This window comes from Polyodon spathula, chromosome 1 (assembly GCF_017654505.1).
Source record: "Polyodon spathula isolate WHYD16114869_AA chromosome 1, ASM1765450v1, whole genome shotgun sequence".
NCBI classification, from domain to species: domain Eukaryota; kingdom Metazoa; phylum Chordata; class Actinopteri; order Acipenseriformes; family Polyodontidae; genus Polyodon; species Polyodon spathula.
Window position 1 is genome coordinate 7,556,214 of NC_054534.1, and position 20,502 is coordinate 7,576,715.

General features: G+C 41.5%; 1 protein-coding gene across 2 annotated transcripts; it reads right to left on the bottom strand.

Moving 5' to 3' along the window:
* Positions 1-332: 332 nt before the first annotated feature.
* On the bottom strand, positions 333-18,724 carry LOC121313335 (zinc finger protein 366-like). 2 transcript variants are annotated; one of them, XM_041245748.1, is made up of 5 exons: positions 18,638-18,724; positions 10,066-11,381; positions 7,931-8,122; positions 1,700-1,895; positions 333-1,043 (listed from the first exon to the last, which is right to left on the bottom strand). In XM_041245748.1, the coding sequence occupies exons 2-5, from the start codon at positions 11,362-11,364 to the stop codon at positions 541-543; spliced, it is 2,190 nt and encodes a 729-aa protein (XP_041101682.1). In that variant the 5' UTR covers positions 11,365-11,381; positions 18,638-18,724; the 3' UTR covers positions 333-540. The 2 variants fall into 2 exon arrangements, with proteins under 2 accessions (XP_041101682.1, XP_041101690.1); XM_041245756.1 differs by having other exon boundaries at positions 334-1,043; positions 1,721-1,895.
* Positions 18,725-20,502: the final 1,778 nt, after the last annotated feature.

A 20,502-nucleotide genomic window follows, 5' to 3' on the forward strand; every position in this document is an offset into this window, starting at 1 on the left:
ACACATATCAATGTATAACAAACAGCATTTTTTTAACATATTAACAAGCAATTAGTGCACATTATTAGTTTTACGTATATATATATATATATATATATATATAGATATATATATATATATATATATATACTTCAAACTCTTTTTTGAGAAAACATGACGTGTACCAGTTAAATTTTCAATTTTTTCTTTAAAACAGTAGTCAATAAGATGGAAAAATTCATCCTTTTTTAGTAGCTAAAAAAGAAAAAATTTATTTTTATATATATATATATATATATATATATATATATATATATATATATATATAGAGAGAGAGAGAGAGAGAGAGAGAGAGAGAGAACATCTTCACCTCATATCCCACCCACATATCCAATTGTTAATCAATCCAGAACTTGATCTACAATTTACAATCCTAGTTTCTTGTGACTATAAGAGTCTTCACAGGATGGATAGATGTTTTATATAATGGTAATGTCCTTCAAATTAGTTTTGGAAGGGAATGCTTTTGAAGCCTACCAGACAAAGAGCACTGTGTATTTCTCAGTTTTCTATCATCGCTTGACTTTGAATGCTGTATCTCCTGTTCCTTCTAATGTTTTGAGTGTAGAATTGACCTGAAGAATCACTCAGCTGGTTTGGAAAATACTGTATACGAGGATACTTTTCCTTCATCACGTAATACTTTTGTTTTTCCTCCTCTTCCTCTTCCTCTTTTCCCACTTGCTCCTTCATCACATCTCCATCATCCTTGGCTCCCTGTGCTTCTGTGAAGGCCTCAGTCAGGCCCTTCTGTTTGTAAGCCAGATTCTGAGGCAGGAATGCGCTGTTGCCATGGTGATAGTCCTCAGGGCTGTACTGGCCCATCCTGTAGCTGTCTTCCTCTTCTTCCTGACATGAGCTGCCCTTGGCACTTTCTCCGTCCGAGTGAGACACCCGCAGCTTAGGTCTGCCCTTCTGGGAAAGGTCAAAGGGCTCCTGCTGCACAAAGCTGGCCACCACATCTGTTTGGGATGACAGTCGGAACCTTCCTCTCCTTCTGAAGCCTGCCAGGGAGATTAACAAATTAGAATAATAACACTAGGTCATTTTCCATTTATAACCCATCTGTTACTCAAATATCAGCTGTACTTTATGGAAAGTGGCAAATGCAATTCCACACAGCCTTCTCCCAACCCCTTATGAACTACCACCATTGTAAATTGTGCCCCACACATATATTAATTTACAAAGCTGGACCAAAAAGTATTTTAGACTGCTGGCTTAAAGATTCATATCAGGTACGACTCTCTTTAACTCATAGTTTACACACAGCCACCCCTGCATTAATGAGCATGCACATCCCCTCAAGATGATTACTGTGCAGTGCAAAGAAAAACTGAAAGGGTATTCTTGAAGTCACTCGAGCTCCACCCCCCTAAGTTATCTGATTTATTGATTTTGGACAAAGTTGGCAGTTTCTAATTATTTGCATAGCATTTAATTAACTACATTGTTTTATTTGTTATTCATGTATATTTCAAACAGCTAAACACAAATAGTTTTTTTTTTTTTTTTTTTTTTAAGTAACATCTTTCAAATAACTGATATAACATCATCACACCAGGTAAAAAGAGATCAGCACGCATCAAGGTATATTCACATACCCAACTTATCATCCAGTAAGCATAGAAACATCCCATGAAGACATCCTAAAACCTACCCTGTGAAAAGCAGCCATTACCTTGTGCGGTGAGTCCTCCACCCATCACCCCGTGTTTGACCTTCATGTGCCTGGTGAGGTTTCCTTTCAGAGTGAATTTGCTTGGGCAATAAAGACACTTGAATGGCTTACTGTCTGAGTGCAAGTGCATGTGGCCCATCAAATTGTGCATTCGGTTGAACTCCTTTCCACACAGCTGCCAAGAAAAAGAAACAACTTACATGACGTGAGCTCTGCAGCACAGCAAACATGAGAGAGACTCTGTGTTAAATGTGAGCTCTGCAGCACAGCAAACATGAGAGAGACTCTGTGTGTTAAATGTGAGCTCTGCAGCACAGCAAACATGAGAGAGACTCTGTGTGTTAAATGTGAGCTCTGCAGCACAGCAAACATGAGAGAGACTCTGTGTGTTAAATGTGAGCTCTGCAGCACAGCAAACATGAGAGAGACTCTGTGTGTTAAATGTGCGCTCTGCAGCACAGCAAACATGAGAGACTCTGTGTGTTAAATGTGCGCTCTGCAGCACAGCAAACATGAGGGAGACTCTGTGTGTTAAATGTGCGCTCTGCAGCACAGCAAACATGAGACTCTGTGTGTTAAATGTGCTCCATTTCACTCTAGTGCTCCAATACACAGTGTGACGGAGAGTCTGAAGGTATGGAAGCAGTTTCACTCTAGTTCTCTAATACGCTGTGTGACGGAGTGTTTGAAGGTATGGAAGCAGTTTCACTCTAGTTCTCTAATACGCTGTGTGACGGAGTGTTTGAAGGTATGGAAGCAGTTTCACTCTAGTTCTCTAATACGTAGTGTGACGGAGTGTTTGAAGGTATGGAAGCAGTTTCACTCTAGTTCTCTAATACGCTGTGTGACGGAGTGTTTGAAGGTATGGAAGCAGTTTCACTCTAGTTCTCTAATACGCTGTGTGACGGAGTGTCTGAAGGTATGGAAGCAGTTTCACTCTAGTTCTCTAATACGCTGTGTGACGGAGTGTTTGAAGGTATGGAAGCAGTTTCACTCTAGTTCTCTAATACGCAGTGTGACGGAGTGTTTGAAGGTATGGAAGCAGTTTCACTCTAGTTCTCTAATACGCAGTGTGACGGAGTGTTTGAAGGTATGGAAGCAGTTTCACTCTAGTTCTCTAATACGCAGTGTGACGGAGTGTTTGAAGGTATGGAAGCAGTTTCACTCTAGTTCTCTAATACGCTGTGTGACGGAGTGTCTGAAGGTATGGAAGCAGTTTCACTCTAGTTCTCTAATACGCAGTGTGACGGAGTGTCTGAAGGTATGGAAGCAGTTTCACTCTAGTTCTCTAATACGCTGTGTGACGGAGTGTTTGAAGGTATGGAAGCAGTTTCACTCTAGTTCTCTAATACGCTGTGTGACGGAGTGTTTGAAGGTATGGAAGCAGTTTCACTCTAGTTCTCTAATACGCAGTGTGACGGAGTGTTTGAAGGTATGGAAGCAGTTTCACTCTAGTTCTCTAATACGCTGTGTGACGGAGTGTTTGAAGGTATGGAAGCAGTTTCACTCTAGTTCTCTAATACGCTGTGTGACGGAGTGTTTGAAGGTATGGAAGCAGTTTCACTCTAGTTCTCTAATACGCAGTGTGACGGAGTGTTTGAAGGTATGGAAGCAGTTTCACTCTAGTTCTCTAATACGCTGTGTGACGGAGTGTTTGAAGGTATGGAAGCAGTTTCACTCTAGTTCTCTAATACGCTGTGTGACGGAGTGTCTGAAGGTATGGAAGCAGTTTCACTCTAGTTCTCTAATACGCAGTGTGACGGAGTGTTTGAAGGTATGGAAGCAGTTTCACTCTAGTTCTCTAATACGCAGTGTGACGGAGTGTCTGAAGGTATGGAAGCAGTTTCACTCTAGTTCTCTAATACGCTGTGTGACGGAGTGTCTGAAGGTATGGAAGCAGTTTCACTCTAGTTCTCTAATACGCAGTGTGACGGAGTGTTTGAAGGTATGGAAGCAGTTTCACTCTAGTTCTCTAATACACAGTGTGACGGAGTGTCTGAAGGTATGGAAGCAGTTTCACTCTAGTTCTCTAATACGCAGTGTGACGGAGTGTTTGAAGGTATGGAAGCAGTTTCACTCTAGTTCTCTAATACACAGTGTGACGGAGTGTTTGAAGGTATGGAAGCAGTTTCACTCTAGTTCTCTAATACGCTGTGTGACGGAGTGTTTGAAGGTATGGAAGCAGTTTCACTCTAGTTCTCTAATACGCTGTGTGACGGAGTGTTTGAAGGTATGGAAGCAGTTTCACTCTAGTTCTCTAATACGCAGTGTGACGGAGTGTTTGAAGGTATGGAAGCAGTTTCACTCTAGTTCTCTAATACGCTGTGTGACGGAGTGTTTGAAGGTATGGAAGCAGTTTCACTCTAGTTCTCTAATACGCTGTGTGACGGAGTGTCTGAAGGTATGGAAGCAGTTTCACTCTAGTTCTCTAATACGCAGTGTGACGGAGTGTTTGAAGGTATGGAAGCAGTTTCACTCTAGTTCTCTAATACGCTGTGTGACGGAGTGTTTGAAGGTATGGAAGCAGTTTCACTCTAGTTCTCTAATACGCAGTGTGACGGAGTGTTTGAAGGTATGGAAGCAGTTTCACTCTAGTTCTCTAATACGCTGTGTGACGGAGTGTTTGAAGGTATGGAAGCAGTTTCACTCTAGTTCTCTAATACGCTGTGTGACGGAGTGTCTGAAGGTATGGAAGCAGTTTCACTCTAGTTCTCTAATACGCAGTGTGACGGAGTGTCTGAAGGTATGGAAGCAGTTTCACTCTAGTTCTCTAATACGCAGTGTGACGGAGTGTTTGAAGGTATGGAAGCAGTTTCACTCTAGTTCTCTAATACGCAGTGTGATGGAGTGTTTGAAGGTATGGAAGCAGTTTCACTCTAGTTCTCTAATACGCAGTGTGACGGAGTGTTTGAAGGTATGGAAGCAGTTTCACTCTAGTTCTCTAATACACAGTGTGACGGAGTGTTTGAAGGTATGGAAGCAGTTTCACTCTAGTTCTCTAATACACAGTGTGACGGAGTGTTTGAAGGTATGGAAGCAGTTTCACTCTAGTTCTCTAATACACAGTGTGACGGAGTGTTTGAAGGTATGGAAGCAGTTTCACTCTAGTTCTCTAATACGCTGTGTGACGGAGTGTTTGAAGGTATGGAAGCAGTTTCACTCTAGTTCTCTAATACGCTGTGTGACGGAGTGTTTGAAGGTATGGAAGCAGTTTCACTCTAGTTCTCTAATACGCTGTGTGACGGAGTGTTTGAAGGTATGGAAGCAGTTTCACTCTAGTTCTCTAATACGCAGTGTGATGGAGTGTCTGAAGGGTTTCCTGAATGACATCCAGAAGTGCAGTATGTCTTTTCTTTCCTCAACACAATTCATTTAAAATCCCAAACGATTCTACAAAAGGGAGCTCAAAATAAGAACTTCTGTTTTTGCTCTTTAAAATGATAGCAGTATGGATGGTTGCTCTTCACTTTTCACATGGGACATGACTAGATTAGATAAGCAAGTACAATAAATCTTTCCAGAAAGCCTTGCGTTTCCACACCTGATTATAAGCAGCACCACTAATACAACAGCTCACCATTAACAGTTTTATCTGAAAAGAAGTAGGATGCTTTAGTGACACACCCACAATTATTTCAGTCCCACAGTTTTCTCAACTGCCTCACCCTCTACAATCCTGCTGCTTTAGAAGAACAAAGAAATGCAGGATTTTGTTTTTCTTTGACAATTGAAATCTGTTCAGACTGGTGGTGGTGTGTGTGTGTGTGTGTGTGTGTGTGTGTGTGTGTGTGTGTGTGTGTGTGTGTGTGTTGGGGTGTGTCTGGGGGGGTGGGTCTCTTTGTAGATGCTGAAGGTAATAATAATAATAGCAATAATAATACATGGAATTGTTTGTGAGAGGAAGCCCACTTTAACTGGAGCGCAATGAAAGGTTGAGAGGGCAATCCCGTGCTGTCCTTCCTCTCTATTCTTTTTTAGAAGGGTGTTCCTTTCCTCCAAGAGGGAGAGAAGGACTGTATACTGTCCAAACACACCGTGAGAAAACAGGAAGTTTTAAAAAGTACAAGAGAAAGCAAGATGAAATCTATTTGCAGGCAGTTCTCAGGGGACGTAAGAGCCATTGTCAAGCAAGCAGTTTATGCAGCTATATCCTTCCTTCGAGTGAGGAGGAGCCTCGGGCCAAAACACAGCTATCTGGTCATCGCCTTAACCCCCAGTGTGCCAGTGTGAGCTCCATCTGAGGCCTGGTGGGCGCTGTGCTCTTTGTATCACCCGCACCTTTAGGTCATTATGCAGTGTTTTAATTCAGATAGACCTCAACTCCACTGCTAGTACGTTTTCACTGAGCCAGCTGTGAGGGACTACTTAGGAAGGTCAGGTTTATACAAAGGAATGTGTCTATTACAAAACTAATAGGGTGGAACAGTTTGAATAGTCATTAAATGGTATGTGATCGAAGAAGCGCAGTAAGCAGTCGGTGGGGGGCGGGGGGGTACGATTGCTAAAATATTTTGGATTGGCCATGTCACAATATTCAGTACAGTAAATTATTACTCCCCATCTAAATCTTAGCCCTGGGGAAAATAGACTGTAGATTTTATAAGAACAGTAAACCAGTTACAGGCACAACATGCAAACAGACTTTTCACATTCTAGAAAATTGTTTAAAAAACTCATAGTCCTTTTGATTACAGGAAATACATATGTGCGTAATAACATGGCAATAACAAGGTTACTGCCCATGGTTTCTGTTATTAAATAGTAACTACTGGTGGAATAAGCAAGAGCCATTAGTAATAGGCATAGGGGGCATGTGAGTCTTTCGTTTGGAGAGGCTATTGTATTTATTGAACCCAACGATGTACAGTACAGTAAGCACCCAACACCAGTTTCAAACACCATTCCCATCACTTCACACCCATTTAAATACATTATTAATACTGACTATTAAGCTTCTAAACACGCACTTAATATTGTACTTATAATCAAGGGGCATTCAATGTATTTCATAAGGTATATTTGCAAAAAAATAATAATTCCACTCTTACCGTAAACTTTCAAATATCTATATGGGGCTCAGATCGGCAGGAATGGAGTTAAACCAGCCAAGCACTGTCTCCTCGAATGACCTTGAAATGCAACTAAATCCTGTATATTGAACCGTGATGATTCTGCAACAGGACCATCATAGCCTTGTTTACTTGTGTATCTGAAAAGTGTCTTTGGTAAGCAAAACCCTTCCTTTTCATCAGAATGTTAAAATAAGAGTACAGTAAGCAGGCAGATGTGATTTTCTGCCTTCCCTGTAGACACTTTTTCAGAAGTTCAAAAGACCCCGCTTTCACTGAAAATGGAGTGAAGGACTAGAAAAATCTAAAGAGAAAACTTCAGAAGCGTTCATAATCTGGCACCACAAACAGTGTTCTGAAAGGTGGCATTTGTTCAAATAGTCGAAGGAAATATGTTATGACTGTAGCGTCACAGTTATCAGATTCGCACAAAACGGTGGTGTGTGAAAACAGACAGTATGTTACAAAAGTATTTTGCCACAGCACTGTCTCCTCCAGTGACATTGAAATGCACCGAAATCCTGTACCTGTACTACAGTGTTAATTTTGATATCCCAGCTGCCCTAGTGGTCTGGCGGTTGCGCAGTAGGAAATCGAGAAATATGTTTGTTAGACCTGCTTTGTGCGATTGCAGGAAAAAAAAAACAGATCATCTTCTCTCACAAATATTTTTTGTGTTGGTCAGAACAATTTCTTGTGAGGGTTTTGGCAATTTATTTTGGTGAGGCTTCGTCTCCCTAAGCCTCTTATACGCGTAGCCTATGGTAATACCACTTATTAGAATGTAAATGCATTCCTTGCATGTGCTATAATACAGTGCTAGCAAATAACCACATTGTACTCTGTTAAACTACATTGTACTTTGCTAAACTACATTGTACTCTGTTAAATTTGGCTCTGAGGAAGGTTTTAAGGTAAGTGAAGATTGTCTCAAAGCATTTCAAGGGAAGCTCTAAACTAATTGTATAACTTATTCTTCTTATTTTATCAACAAGCTATTCCAATGTATTGTAGTTTAAATGTGTTTTAAAACCCAAACAGAAATAAACATTACATACATATAGAAATGATCCGATTGAACACCAAGGGAATGAATTCATCTGAGCTATTTCCATGAGCGTGATTTGAAGGGCTTACTGACCTTGCATCTGTACGGTTTGACATCTGAATGCACGATCATGTGTGCCTTTAGCGTCTGTTTCTGCACAAAGCTCTTGAAGCAGAGATGGCACTGGTAGGCTCGGATGTTGGTGTGAATGAGAACATGACGCTTCATGTTTGCCAGAAGGGTGAACTCCCGCCCACAGATCCCACACTTGTGTTCTTTCACACCCTGGAAGAAAAGGGAGGCACAGTCAATGGGACAAGCGCTCCAAATCATTATGTTTGGGGTCAACTTAATCAAAATTGTAAAGCCTTGGGGAATCTCCTTGCATTGCATCAACCATCTTGGACCCCTGAAAATAGGAGGTTAAAAATATAATCATATCCAGATGTGGATTATACTGACCGGGTATAGCTTGATCAAATCAACCTTTCATTAATTAGTTTTATTCAGGTTTCATGATTTAGTATTTGAATGTATTGTGGTGTGCACGGAGGAAGGCAGCAGCAGGGCTGGTAGGTAACGTAATCACATACAAAGACATAAGCCTGATATACATTCCTTGCAGAGGAGCCGGCTCTTTAGTACAGCGGTATCAGTACTATGCTGGAGTGCGAGAGGTCCCGGGTTGGCGCCCACCCTCTGCCTGTGTGCAGTTTGCCTCACCCTGTGTGATGAGCCTGCCTGCAGGAACCAAAAACACTACAGTATGTTTCAAATATGTGCACTGGGCAGTGTTTTGTGATGCACTAACATTACAGATTGTGTCCTGTTGGTGAGATGAGGTTAAACACTCAGCATGTATAACCACGAATACAGATGAGCCTGGCTCTTTTGCATTGTGGTTAAGATGCTCGCTGGCTGTGGGCCGTGTGCCAATTCATGTCCCGCCTCTGACCTGTTACATACTCAGCAAACATTAGACTGTGAACCCTTTCCTATAAAGAAGGTCTGCTTCAGAAAAGACTAAATGTGAATCTGAGTAATGTTTTTAGTTTTAGTAATGTGTACCTGTAATGTCTAGCCCAGCTAAACATGGGACATTTTAATACAAAATGACAGCTATAGAAGGGGTAGAGATTGCTGCTGCACAGCCCTGGTGTTAGTTTTTCAGACCGCCTCATTACAGCAGTTCAGCTTGAAGGAGTCTTTCCAGAAGATGGCCCTGTGGTTTAAGAGGGCCATTCGTTTGTTATCCTGGTGAATAATGATCTAAGCTGAAACAGCAGTAGAGGATTATACACAAATAGGATATTGAACAAGAAACGAAATAGTCTACAAATGTATGTGCTATTTCAACTTGAGGTTTGTCTCTGTTCATTTTATATACATTGTACTGTAAAGTAAATAGCACAAATCAAAAGGCCATCTTTGTATTGTCCCCTACCAACAAGACACCTCCGTTACTATCATCAGCAACTTTTCTTACCAGTAAACGTCCTATACCACATTTCACTTTTGGGTAACACTTTCAATTACAGGCCACCTTCATAAAACTGACTATGTAATTATTTGTTAAATTAAGTGTTTGTAATAAAAATATTAATGGCTGTACTTCAGTAATTCGTTATCAAGCAGTGCTACAATAAAGACTTTCTTAATTATTACTTACTAATAAATAATACTGTATGTGCCCTGTAAGTGAAAGCTTCAACACCTTTTTATATGTGTTCTGAAAATGTATATTTACAACTATAGTCAGTTTTATTTCCATTTTTAAGAAGCTCATCTACTCCAGAGCACCACTGAAATGAAATTGTTACAAAACTATAAAGTTACTTGGGAAGAAAGTATTATAATTGAAAGATTTTTTTTTTAATTGGTTATATTTTAATTAAAATAAATCCAATATGTCATTTAAAAGAAAAGAAAGTTTGTCTTAAAGTATTAAGTGATTTTTTTGTTATTGTAATAAAGTCAAGATCATGAGATAATACAGATTATAAATGAAAAAAATAAAGAAATGACTGAAGGAAATTACAAAAGAAAAGTAAGATACACATCGTTTATTCATACGATATTACAGCTGTTGATTCATTCTAAATTAATGAAACACATTTCTGAAAGCTAGCTGCTGTTTTAGGAACACTAAGACTATCACTTACTGCACAGTATTGAAAAATAAACAGCGCCTCCCTGCTGGGCCCCACAGTGTGAGATGGAAGTCCTACCTTATGAATTAAGGTGTGTTGTTTGAGATGGTGGGGCTGAACGAACTCCATGCCACACTCAGTACAGATGTAGGGCCGAATGTCTTTGTGTTTCATCATGTGATTCTGCAGCTGGCTGGGGTACTGGAAAGTCTTATCGCACTCTGTGCAGGTGTACTGGGCAGGGCCCCTGTGGGAGTTGAGATGTCTTTTCAGCTGGGTCAGAGTACGGAAGTCTAGGCCACACTCCACACAAATATTATCCTGGCCTCCCTCGTGCTTCACCTCATGGGCTTTGAGCTCGCTGGGGTAGGCGAAGCCCCGGCCACAGATCCTGCAGGTGTAGGGCTTGACATCGCTGTGCTGCATCATGTGTCTCTTCAGGTGGCTGGTTTGGGTGAAGGCTTTGTGGCACACCTGGCACTTGTGAGGCCTGGTCCCCTGGTGTGTCAGCATGTGGGTGTGCAGGTGGCTGAGTTGTTTGAAGAGCTTCCCGCACTGATTGCAGGAGTGAGGCTTGATGCCGCTGTGGCCCAGGATGTGGGTGATCAGGTTGTACTTGGAGGTGTAGGACTTCTCGCACATACGGCACTTCCAGCGCTTCTGGCCACCTCCCATGTCCACGCAGTAGCTGTCATCAATGTGGATGCTGACGTCCACCCTTTCCCCGCTGTCCTGCTCTTTCTCCTTTTCTTCAGCCCTATGATTGACCAGGGATTCGTTGGGATAGAACCTGTGTGGGAAATGCATGGCCGGGTTCGGCATGAGGAAAGGAAAGGGGATCATTCCGGGATGGATTTTGGAAAAGTAAGGAAGGGGAGGGTGCATCATGAGCGGACTGCTGGACCACATGACATTGTGTTGGATGGGTTCCTGCTTCACCCGCCTGGTATCAAAGCGATCCAGTGCTCTGTAAAACTGAAACCTGCTCAGGTCTATCATTTGGGGGTTGTACGTTGGTTGCGGTGGGGGAGGGGGTTTGGGGTGAGGATAGGACAGATGAGAAAGGTCCACTGTCTTTCTGCTACTGCTCTCCTCGCCCATCTCGTCAGAGGATTCCACGTCTCGCAGGACTTGTGTCACTTTGAAGGGAGTCCTCTTGCGTTTTTGAGAACCTTCCGAGGTTACGTGGAACCTCTCGAACCCCATGAAGTGCTCAGGTCTGTAGTCTAGAAAGCTCCTGCTGAATGTGTCTCCCAGGTGTGGGAATCTGGAAGGCTTTAGGAGGGGAAAGGGCTGATGGTAATTGGTGGGTGGTGTCTTCCTCCCATCAGTCAAGTGACTCACATCAGCTCGAATCCGCATTGCGTCCATCTCCATTTTTGAACAGCTTCACCCTTTCAAAATGAAAACAATTTCTTTATTAGATTTTTTTTGTATTATTACTATTCCAGAAGAAATCTACACAACCACTGTGTAGTGTATATCCTGACAGTGCATATGTGTATCCTGTATACTTTTCATAAGTATGTGTTTGTTAGGAAAAAAGATAAGATAAAAAAAAAAAAAAAAAAAAAAAAAATCCACTTGTATTGCCAGTTGGAAGTATTAAAACATATTCAGTTTACTGGTAATGACCTCTTGCAAAAAGAAATACTATTGTATGGTACAGTATTTTACCTTTTTATTTTTACAGAAATTCCAGTTTAAACTCAGAGGAAGAAGGGTATCTGATGAATCATTACAAGTTCAAGGTAAATCTAGGTTTAAAATGTTATCTTGACTACAATGAGAAACATAGTTTTCTAATACTGAGCGTGCCTTCTCAATGAAGGCTCTGACTGTGGTATTTGACATCATCATAATAAAAACCAAAAATTATAGTTGCAATAAATAATATATTTTGAGATTGTAAAATGCACACACAAAAAAGAAAAAAACATGGTGTGGCAGGCTGGCGAGTGGATAGAGGCCCAGAGACAGTCTGTAGTTCAAAAAAATAACTATTTTATTATAAATAAACACAAAAATGAAAAGGGCACAAGGGCCAAAATAAAGGGATTTAAAACACAAATAAAGCAAGACAAAAAGCAAAAATAACAATTCCCAGGCTGGGCAATGCCTTCACTGGATTCAAACAAAACACCAACCTGCTTCCTCAGCTCCCTCTCCCTGAATGAGAAGCAGAGGCCTCCTTTTACGTCAGGTGGCTGGGCGCTGATTGATCGTTAATTAAACTAATCTAATCAACTCCAGCCACCTGAACACAATGAACCCAGGCAGGTAGGGGAATTTAACCCCATCCCTGCCAGTTTCTAAAGGGCAGAGCTGTGCTCTGCCACACACACCCCCCCCCCCCCATGTACAACGTACACCGGCCGCAATCGGCCAACTCCCCCTACTCCCTCACCACCCACCATCCCCCTCCCCCCAAGAGTCCAATTATGTCCCTTGGGTGGGCTGTTATGGTGGGTGGTGGTGGGCGGGGTTGATGTCGGAGCCCCCAAGCTTTCTTTGGTTGAGGGGGCCCCGGATCTCCAAGGTAGTACGGCGACGGCGGCCCGGCTCCTTCTGGTGGCGGAGGTGGGGACGGCAGCCCGGCTCCCTCGGCAACCCTAGAAATCAAAAAGGAGACACCAGCAGTCCCAAGAGATGCGAAGCAGCAGGCAACCCCAGGCGATCCAAATGAGTCATCCATGAGCGGAGCGGGCGTGGCACCCCTGGGCGGTGCAAGGCAGGCATCCTTGGGCCATAGCTCCTCCCTCTCTGGCTCTGGAAGCGGCGGCTCCTCCTCCCTCTCGGGAAGGCAGCTCCTCACCCCTCTCTGGCTCCCGGGAAGGCAGCTCACCCCTCTCTGGCTCCCAGGAAGGGAGCTCACCCCTCTTTATTGGAGTGAACGGGGCATCTCCCATGTCTACCGCCAGGTAATTAATCACCATGAGGGCAACCTCTGGGAAGGACGCTGGGTGGTGTTGTTCCTCTCACTGTTCCCACCTCTCCCCATCTCGACGCCACAGCGTGTTGATAACTATGGGGAGATCGTGGACGAGGTCTGCCTCAGAGTGCATCAACCAGTCCCAGATCTCCTGGGACGGTGGTGAAGGTGGTGGTGCTGGAGGTAGTGGGGTGGCCCTTGATGCCCGGGGTGAACACTGCATCTCTTCCTGGGCCTGGTTGTAAGGGCATCCTGCCCAGTTGTGGCTGTCCTCCTCACACTGGCCACACCAGTTTGCCGGTGGCACATCTGGGCAGGACCGCCAACGATGGTCCTCCTTCCCGCACCAGGAACACCAGGGGAAGAGGCTGGCCGGGTCCTCCAGCGGTGGCTGCAGCAGCTTACATTTCTTCATCTGCTGCTTGTCCTGCCTTTGTCGCTGTCTGCTCTTCTTTCCCATAATCCCCCAAAAAAATAATAATTCTCCCAAAAATTCCAAAAAAAATAAAAAATACTGCTCTGAGCCTCTAGGTGGCACTATCCCTCTTCTGACACCAAATGTGGCAGGCTGGCGAGTGGATAGAGGCCCAGAGACAGTCTGTAGTTCAAAAAATAACTATTTTACTATAAATAAACACAAAAATGGAAAAGGGCACAAGGGCCAAAATAAAGGGATTTAAACACAAATAAAGCAAGACAAAAAGCAAAAATAACAATTTCCAGGCTGGTCAATGCCTTCACTGGATTCAAAGATACAAACAAAATGCCAACCTGTTTCCTCAGCTCCCTCTCCCTAAATGAGACGCAGAGGCCTCCTTTTATGTCAGGTGGCTGGGCGCTGATTAATCGTTAATTAAACTAATCATCTAATCAACCCCAGCCACCTGAACACAATGAACCCAGGCAGGTAGAGGAATTTAACCCCATCCCTGCCAATTTCTAAAGGGCAGAGCTGTGCTCTGCCACACCTGGTTAGATTTTAAACAATGAACCTGTTCCTGTTTTCTGGAGTGCATGTGTTTAACATGAACAGTGTAAATAAAGCCGCTTCACATTGCCTACATTAGTGTGTAGATCTGCTCAGAGACATTTGGAACACATGTCCCCTAGATTTGCCATGCTGTTCAGTACTGCTCAATATATAAAGTCACAGTAGTTTTTCTCCACCCTATTCTAACTTGGCAGTCTGGTTTAGAAAAGAGCACAAGGAATGAAAGGGATAAAAGCATTTTAAATGAATAAAACCAGCAAGAAAGCAGGTAGTGCAGCTAGGAGCAGGTACATTAGAATTCCGAGCAATTCCTTGCTGGTTGTTACACTTACATTGCTCCTTTTCCTTTGTAATTGTTTCTAACGAGTGCCCTGAAATGTGTTGAGTCATTGTTCAGCCTCCATGTTTGGGGTTTTCTTGCCAGCCCTCAAAGACCCTCAGGTTTGACTGCACTGCCAGTAAAATATGAGAGTGTATTGTTGTGAATGGGGAAGTAAACACTTCCAAGCTCACCTCTCTCCCCCTGCAGACATGTTGTCAGGTTAAGGTTGGTCTACAATACGTTTTCAGTTCTCTCTGGGAAACTACCCTGCTCTTCTTCTCACTAGGATAGAAAGATGCACACTTCTCCTTTCCACATCAACGACTTTCATATCATTATTTAATGCTGCAAGTGAAACTACCTAGAGAAGCTTAAAACCAACACTATATGCTGTACATTGACAGCATTGTTTTGTTTTCATTGATCATGTGCACTGAGTCTGTGAAAACATTATCAAGACGTCCTTTTGTATTTTTACATCCATTAATTATTGCAAGCGAATATTAGTCATTGTATTGTCTTGTTTTTATCTTATTACAAGTAAGTGTATGCATAGAACTACAGTTTAATGTGTCAAGCATTCCCCCACACTGTATTCAGTCCCAGCAAGAACTTTCTAACATCCAGAGAGTTTTTGTCAGTGTTAAAAAGTTTCAGTGCAAGTATCAAGAACATTCTTCCACTCGTGGCTTACATTTCTAACAGTGACCGCTAATGTTTTGTACAGTGCACACTGCCTAGCAGCAAGTGGCAGAATAATTCATTGACCTGAATCATTTTATTGTGCTCCAATCCTACACTGAAGATTTGATTTAGCTGACATGTAGTTTTGCTCAATTATACACAGTTATGGAGCTTTCCAAGGCCAATTAAATTGTGTCTATTTTTTTAAAAAGTAGCATTTAGCTGTAAATGCATATCACAAATATTATTTTAGTTTCAGAAAAGTGTTAATGGTATGCTCAACATGAGACATTTAGTATGGCATTAACCCATTCAGCGCCATTGTTCTCATTTGAGGACATGCTACTTTCTCATTTTTTATTTGAATTTTCTCTTTAACTATATTGTTGTGATAACTTACTTTTGTTATGTTTACATAAATACAACTTGTGTTCTGATTTTTTTTGGAGAAAAATGCATTTGGTACTTAATGGGTTAAGGAAGTTTAAAAGTAGGCCTCTGTTCTGTGCTTAAAATAAATGCGTACTCATTGTAAAATAAAATGTACTTGGATTTGTGAGCTAGGCAGGCCAGCTAACAGAGTTCTACTGCATTTCTGCTTGAGATATTTTAATGATAATATATGAGAATATAGCCCTAGGAATGTGATTGAAGGAAACATGAGGAGTCAAATGTAATACAGCTGTAACCTGTCCTGGAGGACCAGCGCTGGTTCTGGATGAAAGTGATCTTCTACATTATAACTGGTGGGCTTTTACGGCAGGCTGCAGTATAGGCAAACGTTTGAATCTGCTGTTCACACCGGCTACTGTACCCGCAGGTAAGGTCAAGCAAGGTCTGAGGAATAAAATAGAACATGTACACTGGTTTAAAAAAGTTAAAATGAAAAGTCACAGGCAGCAAAAAGTTCAGCACAAAATATACGTGTCTTACTGAGGAAGAAAGGAAAGATAAAATGGAAGCAGCACTGCTGGACCCCAGCCCAGTTTCACTCATCCCAAATTTTCATTTTCATTTGTAGTTTTTTATTTTAAAAATAAAAAGGGAAGTGTTTTTACTTCTGTAAAATGCTGCCTTGCTGTGAGACATGGATTTCTCACTGTGAGCCTCGCCTGTGTGGATGTGTGCGCGTGTTGTTAAAGATTAAAATCCGTTAGAACAGGGAGAGGGATGGCTTTGAGAAAAAAAAAGGGTATTTTAGTTTAATACCAGGAATGGAATTTCACAATACCCTGGGAGCATCTTCATCTTACCGTTTGGTCACTGTAACCTTGACTTTGGGCTCTAAGATACCCCTTGTTGATAGGAAATTACTGGGCCATCAGCTTCATACCACCATAACCAATAACAATTACTGTATTAAGACATCAACCATTTTATCAGTTATAGTAGGGCTATCCAATCACAGTCCTGGAGGGCCATTCTATAACATTATATAATGAACTCCTTCAGGGCCTGGATGGAGGTTTAATTGATTTATTTAAACAACTTAGAACAGGCCTGGAACAAAGACCAGGAGTGGAAGGTTCCCCCCGAGATGTGAGGTTTATATCTCAATAACCGCACGATGTACTTGTTTATAAGAGCTGACAGGATTAGAACATTTTTGAACTGCTTAAATGCAATAAAAAGATAGTAGTTTAATAATAAGTTTGCCAGTACTTTAACTATTAGAATGTATGGTACCTAATTACCAATATTCCCATAAATAGTACCTGCTGAAAAAGTGGATTCTCAAAAGTTATGAGTTATTCAAGTGTAATTAGTGAGTGTGTTCTGCTAATTAGTTGTTTTGAATTGAAATCTATGAATATGAACACTTCACAGGTTTGAATAATTGGTTTCATGCATGTTCTGCATGGTAGGAATAATACAGGGCATGTGCTATTTGCCTTTTGTTTTTTTTTAAATGGGAACCATTTCAGATCAATCATGTGTCATCCACAATGTTCATTTAAACACCTGCACCAGAGCCATACTATCTCAATGCATAAATGCCCACAAATGTTTTATGGTAAATGCACACAGTAATCTACACAGCATTAGTACAGCTGGATACCCTTTTAGATCCTTATACTGTATATTTGTTTCAACGTAAAGAAACTTATTATTCTAGACTTTGTTTTCCTCCGCTGCAGTGTCACTTAAAACAACGTCTCACCTGAAAGACGGAGCACAAGTGACTTGCTCAGGGTCACAGTGAGGCAGTGACTGAGCCAGGATTTGAACCAGGGACCTCCTGGTTACACGTCCCTTTCTTTAATTCCTGGACCACACAGCCTTTGTGCTGAGCAATGATTTGTGACATGTTTTACATGCTTGTACTAGGTATACCACAGTAAGCTTTTATCAGAGCAAGGTGGAACTGAACTGACCACTTCTAAACTGATTGAGTTTATAAGGTTCCAATGTTTAAGAAGCAGGTCATTTGTGTTATTCATTGATAATGGAAGCAGTGTGAGATCTATACTGAATGTGTTTATTTAGTTATTTAACGTCTATTGTGATGTCATCAACCATTTCCAAGAATGTTCTTGGTAGACAGCAGTGAATTTCTGTCAATTGAATTATGGCTGCAAAAACTCAAGAATCAATCATTTCATAATCTTTTTTTTTTTCTACAGGAGACAATTTCATGTACCCCCAGATTATTGCTCAATAACTTGTGCCAAAGAATATCCTGAGCAGGTTCTACAGGATTTGACGAGGTTTGCTAGATAAATGATACAGTGCAAGTACAACCTACAGTAGACAGACAGACAGACAGATTATGATGCTGTACACTCAATAACTTAATAATTTCTTTGGCATGTAAACACACACACACACACACACAATTCCTATGACATATGTCCATATGCCCACCTTCACTATATCCCACAGCGGAGATATGCATTCCCTACAAGGTAATAATCCTATAGTATCTGTGCCTATGTAGTTGCTGTTGTTTTCGTTACAGTAGCGCAAAGTACCAATACTGGCAGCTGCAACTTCAATCTCCCCTTATAAAATTTAGCCTGGAAAACTGCAGAATCATTTTTCACTTTATACAGCTATGACCAAAACGTTTTGCATCACCTAGAATTTTAGGATTGAGACATAAGAAAAAACCCTACATGAACATAATTTACGTCTTTTCATGTAATCAAAGAAACTACAAAATGATATTGCAAAAGTCTATTGGAAGCCATAATAGCAATACAGTATTTAATGAGATTTTGAAATGTCACATTTTTCAATTGTCAGTTGTTCGTTAAGTATATGGAAAACTACGAAGTGGTATGTAATTCAATATGTTAGCTTAACATTATTCAACAGGTTTCACTTGACTTTATGAAGCAAAATGTGTTACTTCTATAAAGGGTGATGCAAAACCTTTGGCCATAGCTGTGTCATTTTTAATGTGCATGTCAATGCTTTACCAAATCACTACAAGGGTCTGTTCCCAGTAAATCTTAGAGAGATCAAGTTTATGATCTACCAAACCAACACAGCAGTCACTACTGTACTGTTATCTCATGTTCTAGGCAAGTCCACATACTGTACTAACAAGGGGAAAATGTTATAAATACATTCCTGTCCGACAGATTTTAAGCCAGCTATATTGTTAAATAATATGAATTAAAAGAATACCAATAAGCTAGGGATATCTATGACAGATAAAAGTCTGTATTGAAGGCTGGTGTAAGTACATAGTGAAGCCCACGCCAGCGTGACTCACCCCTGCTCAGTGTCTGCGCTCCCCTTCTCTGTCAGCCTGCTGCTCGTTCAGATCTCAGTGCAGTAAAGCAACAGGCACGGACACTGTTTCAAGTGACTTAAGAAAGAGAACAGGAACAATCACTGTTCTCGTTTTTCAGATGAGTACCTTCGGAAAGAAGGAAGGAAGGGAGGGGAGAGGAAGTCAACAAGCCTTTGCCTTCCTGTGAAAAAATAAGGAAACTCCAGATAGACAACTCGACTTCTCTTAGAAACACACGTTTATTTGGCTTTGGAGGAGTGGGAATGGGGCTGGGAGGTGTGTTGTTGCCTGCAGTTTACACGTAGTCTTGCAGTTCTGGCTAAGACTGTAGTTGTGCAGCTCTTGTTAAAAGGGTTGCTCTACATTGTGTGTTCAGGTATAACTATAATACTGATACTGGGGTGCAAGGAGGCACATTGAGTCCATTTTGTACTTTGCCAAGCCAATACAATAGATGAGCCTGTGCAAGATTTGCATTTTAGGGCCCTGCAATAGGGTCATACCAATACCTGGGGGAAGCTGATTCATGAAATCACATTTTCTATCCCTGAGCCAGAGGTGGCAGGACAGTCCCATTCAACAGGCCATGCTGGATCGTACAATGCTGGAGAGGAAATGTAGTACAGGAAGCAATGAACAATTAAAGACATACCTTCTGCCCTTTCTTAGCTTAACGAGACGCTTTCCAATACATTGTCATCATCTTTTTACTGCCCTCTGTATTTTTAAAGATGTTTGTAATCATAGCAGAAGTAGCTCTTAAACTGACCTTTTGAATAAAAAGCAGGACCTTCAAAAACAGAAATACCAAAGCACTCGCTGTCATACAATACAGAAGCTCTAGCTACAGGCCACATCTAGTGTACTTGGAGACAACAGTCTCCCTCACTTGCATAAAAACCTTGATTCTTTTATTCACTCAAAGGACTATTATCTCTGATCTCTAGCACACAACACAACACTAGCGTTGAGGTTTGACCTAATCTCTCACTCTCTCTGGGGAACCTGAACAATGGAATGGTACCTGAGCATGGTCAACCAGCCAAGGCACAGAGGAGAGAACCCCTTACCTCCACAAAAGAGCAATACAGGACAAGGGAGACAAGAGAATGCAGAGGGGACAGTGTTGCTCCCTCTGTTTGATATTCTATAGATTTGATTGCAGAGGTGGAGCAGTAAAAGTAGAATCTACCAATCATAAAGTGTATTGAGTTTGATCAAAATAAGATTGGATCAGAAAATCTTGACCATCTCCCGTGGATATTTAAGAGTAATGTACAATAGTGGAGTCGATAATGGCTCTAGCTGTAGGCGTGTGCTGTCACCAGTCCTTATTATTCGTGCTTCGTTATGTAAATAACAATGGGTAATGATGTGTCATTGAAGCTCTAGGGCATAATGAATATTTGTTTTCGCAAAAATACCCTGTGCATTACATTCCATTCTGTTACATCACAGTTAAACACCATCAATCACTGCTGTCAGTGATTTCTGCATTAACACTACAACTTTGCTGTTGTCTATTTGAGCAGAAATAGTTTCCCATTTTTGCTGTGGCGATTAAAAAAAAAAAAGAGACAGAGAAAGATGATTGAGTATAAATAATAATTACACATGAATAGTTAGTGTCTGATGTAAGGGTAGGTGCAATGCAAACAATGGTGGCTGCAAAATCCAGATTGCCAAGCGGCCAGGCAATTATTTTGCACTGCGGCCTATGCAAGCTTAAGAGCAATGCAAATTACTCAACATGCACAAATATCTTGTTAATGAGGGTCGCAATGAGCACCTCCTGTGCATCGGGCTATTAGTGGCCGCACTTACAGCTCAGAGGTGAGGTGAGT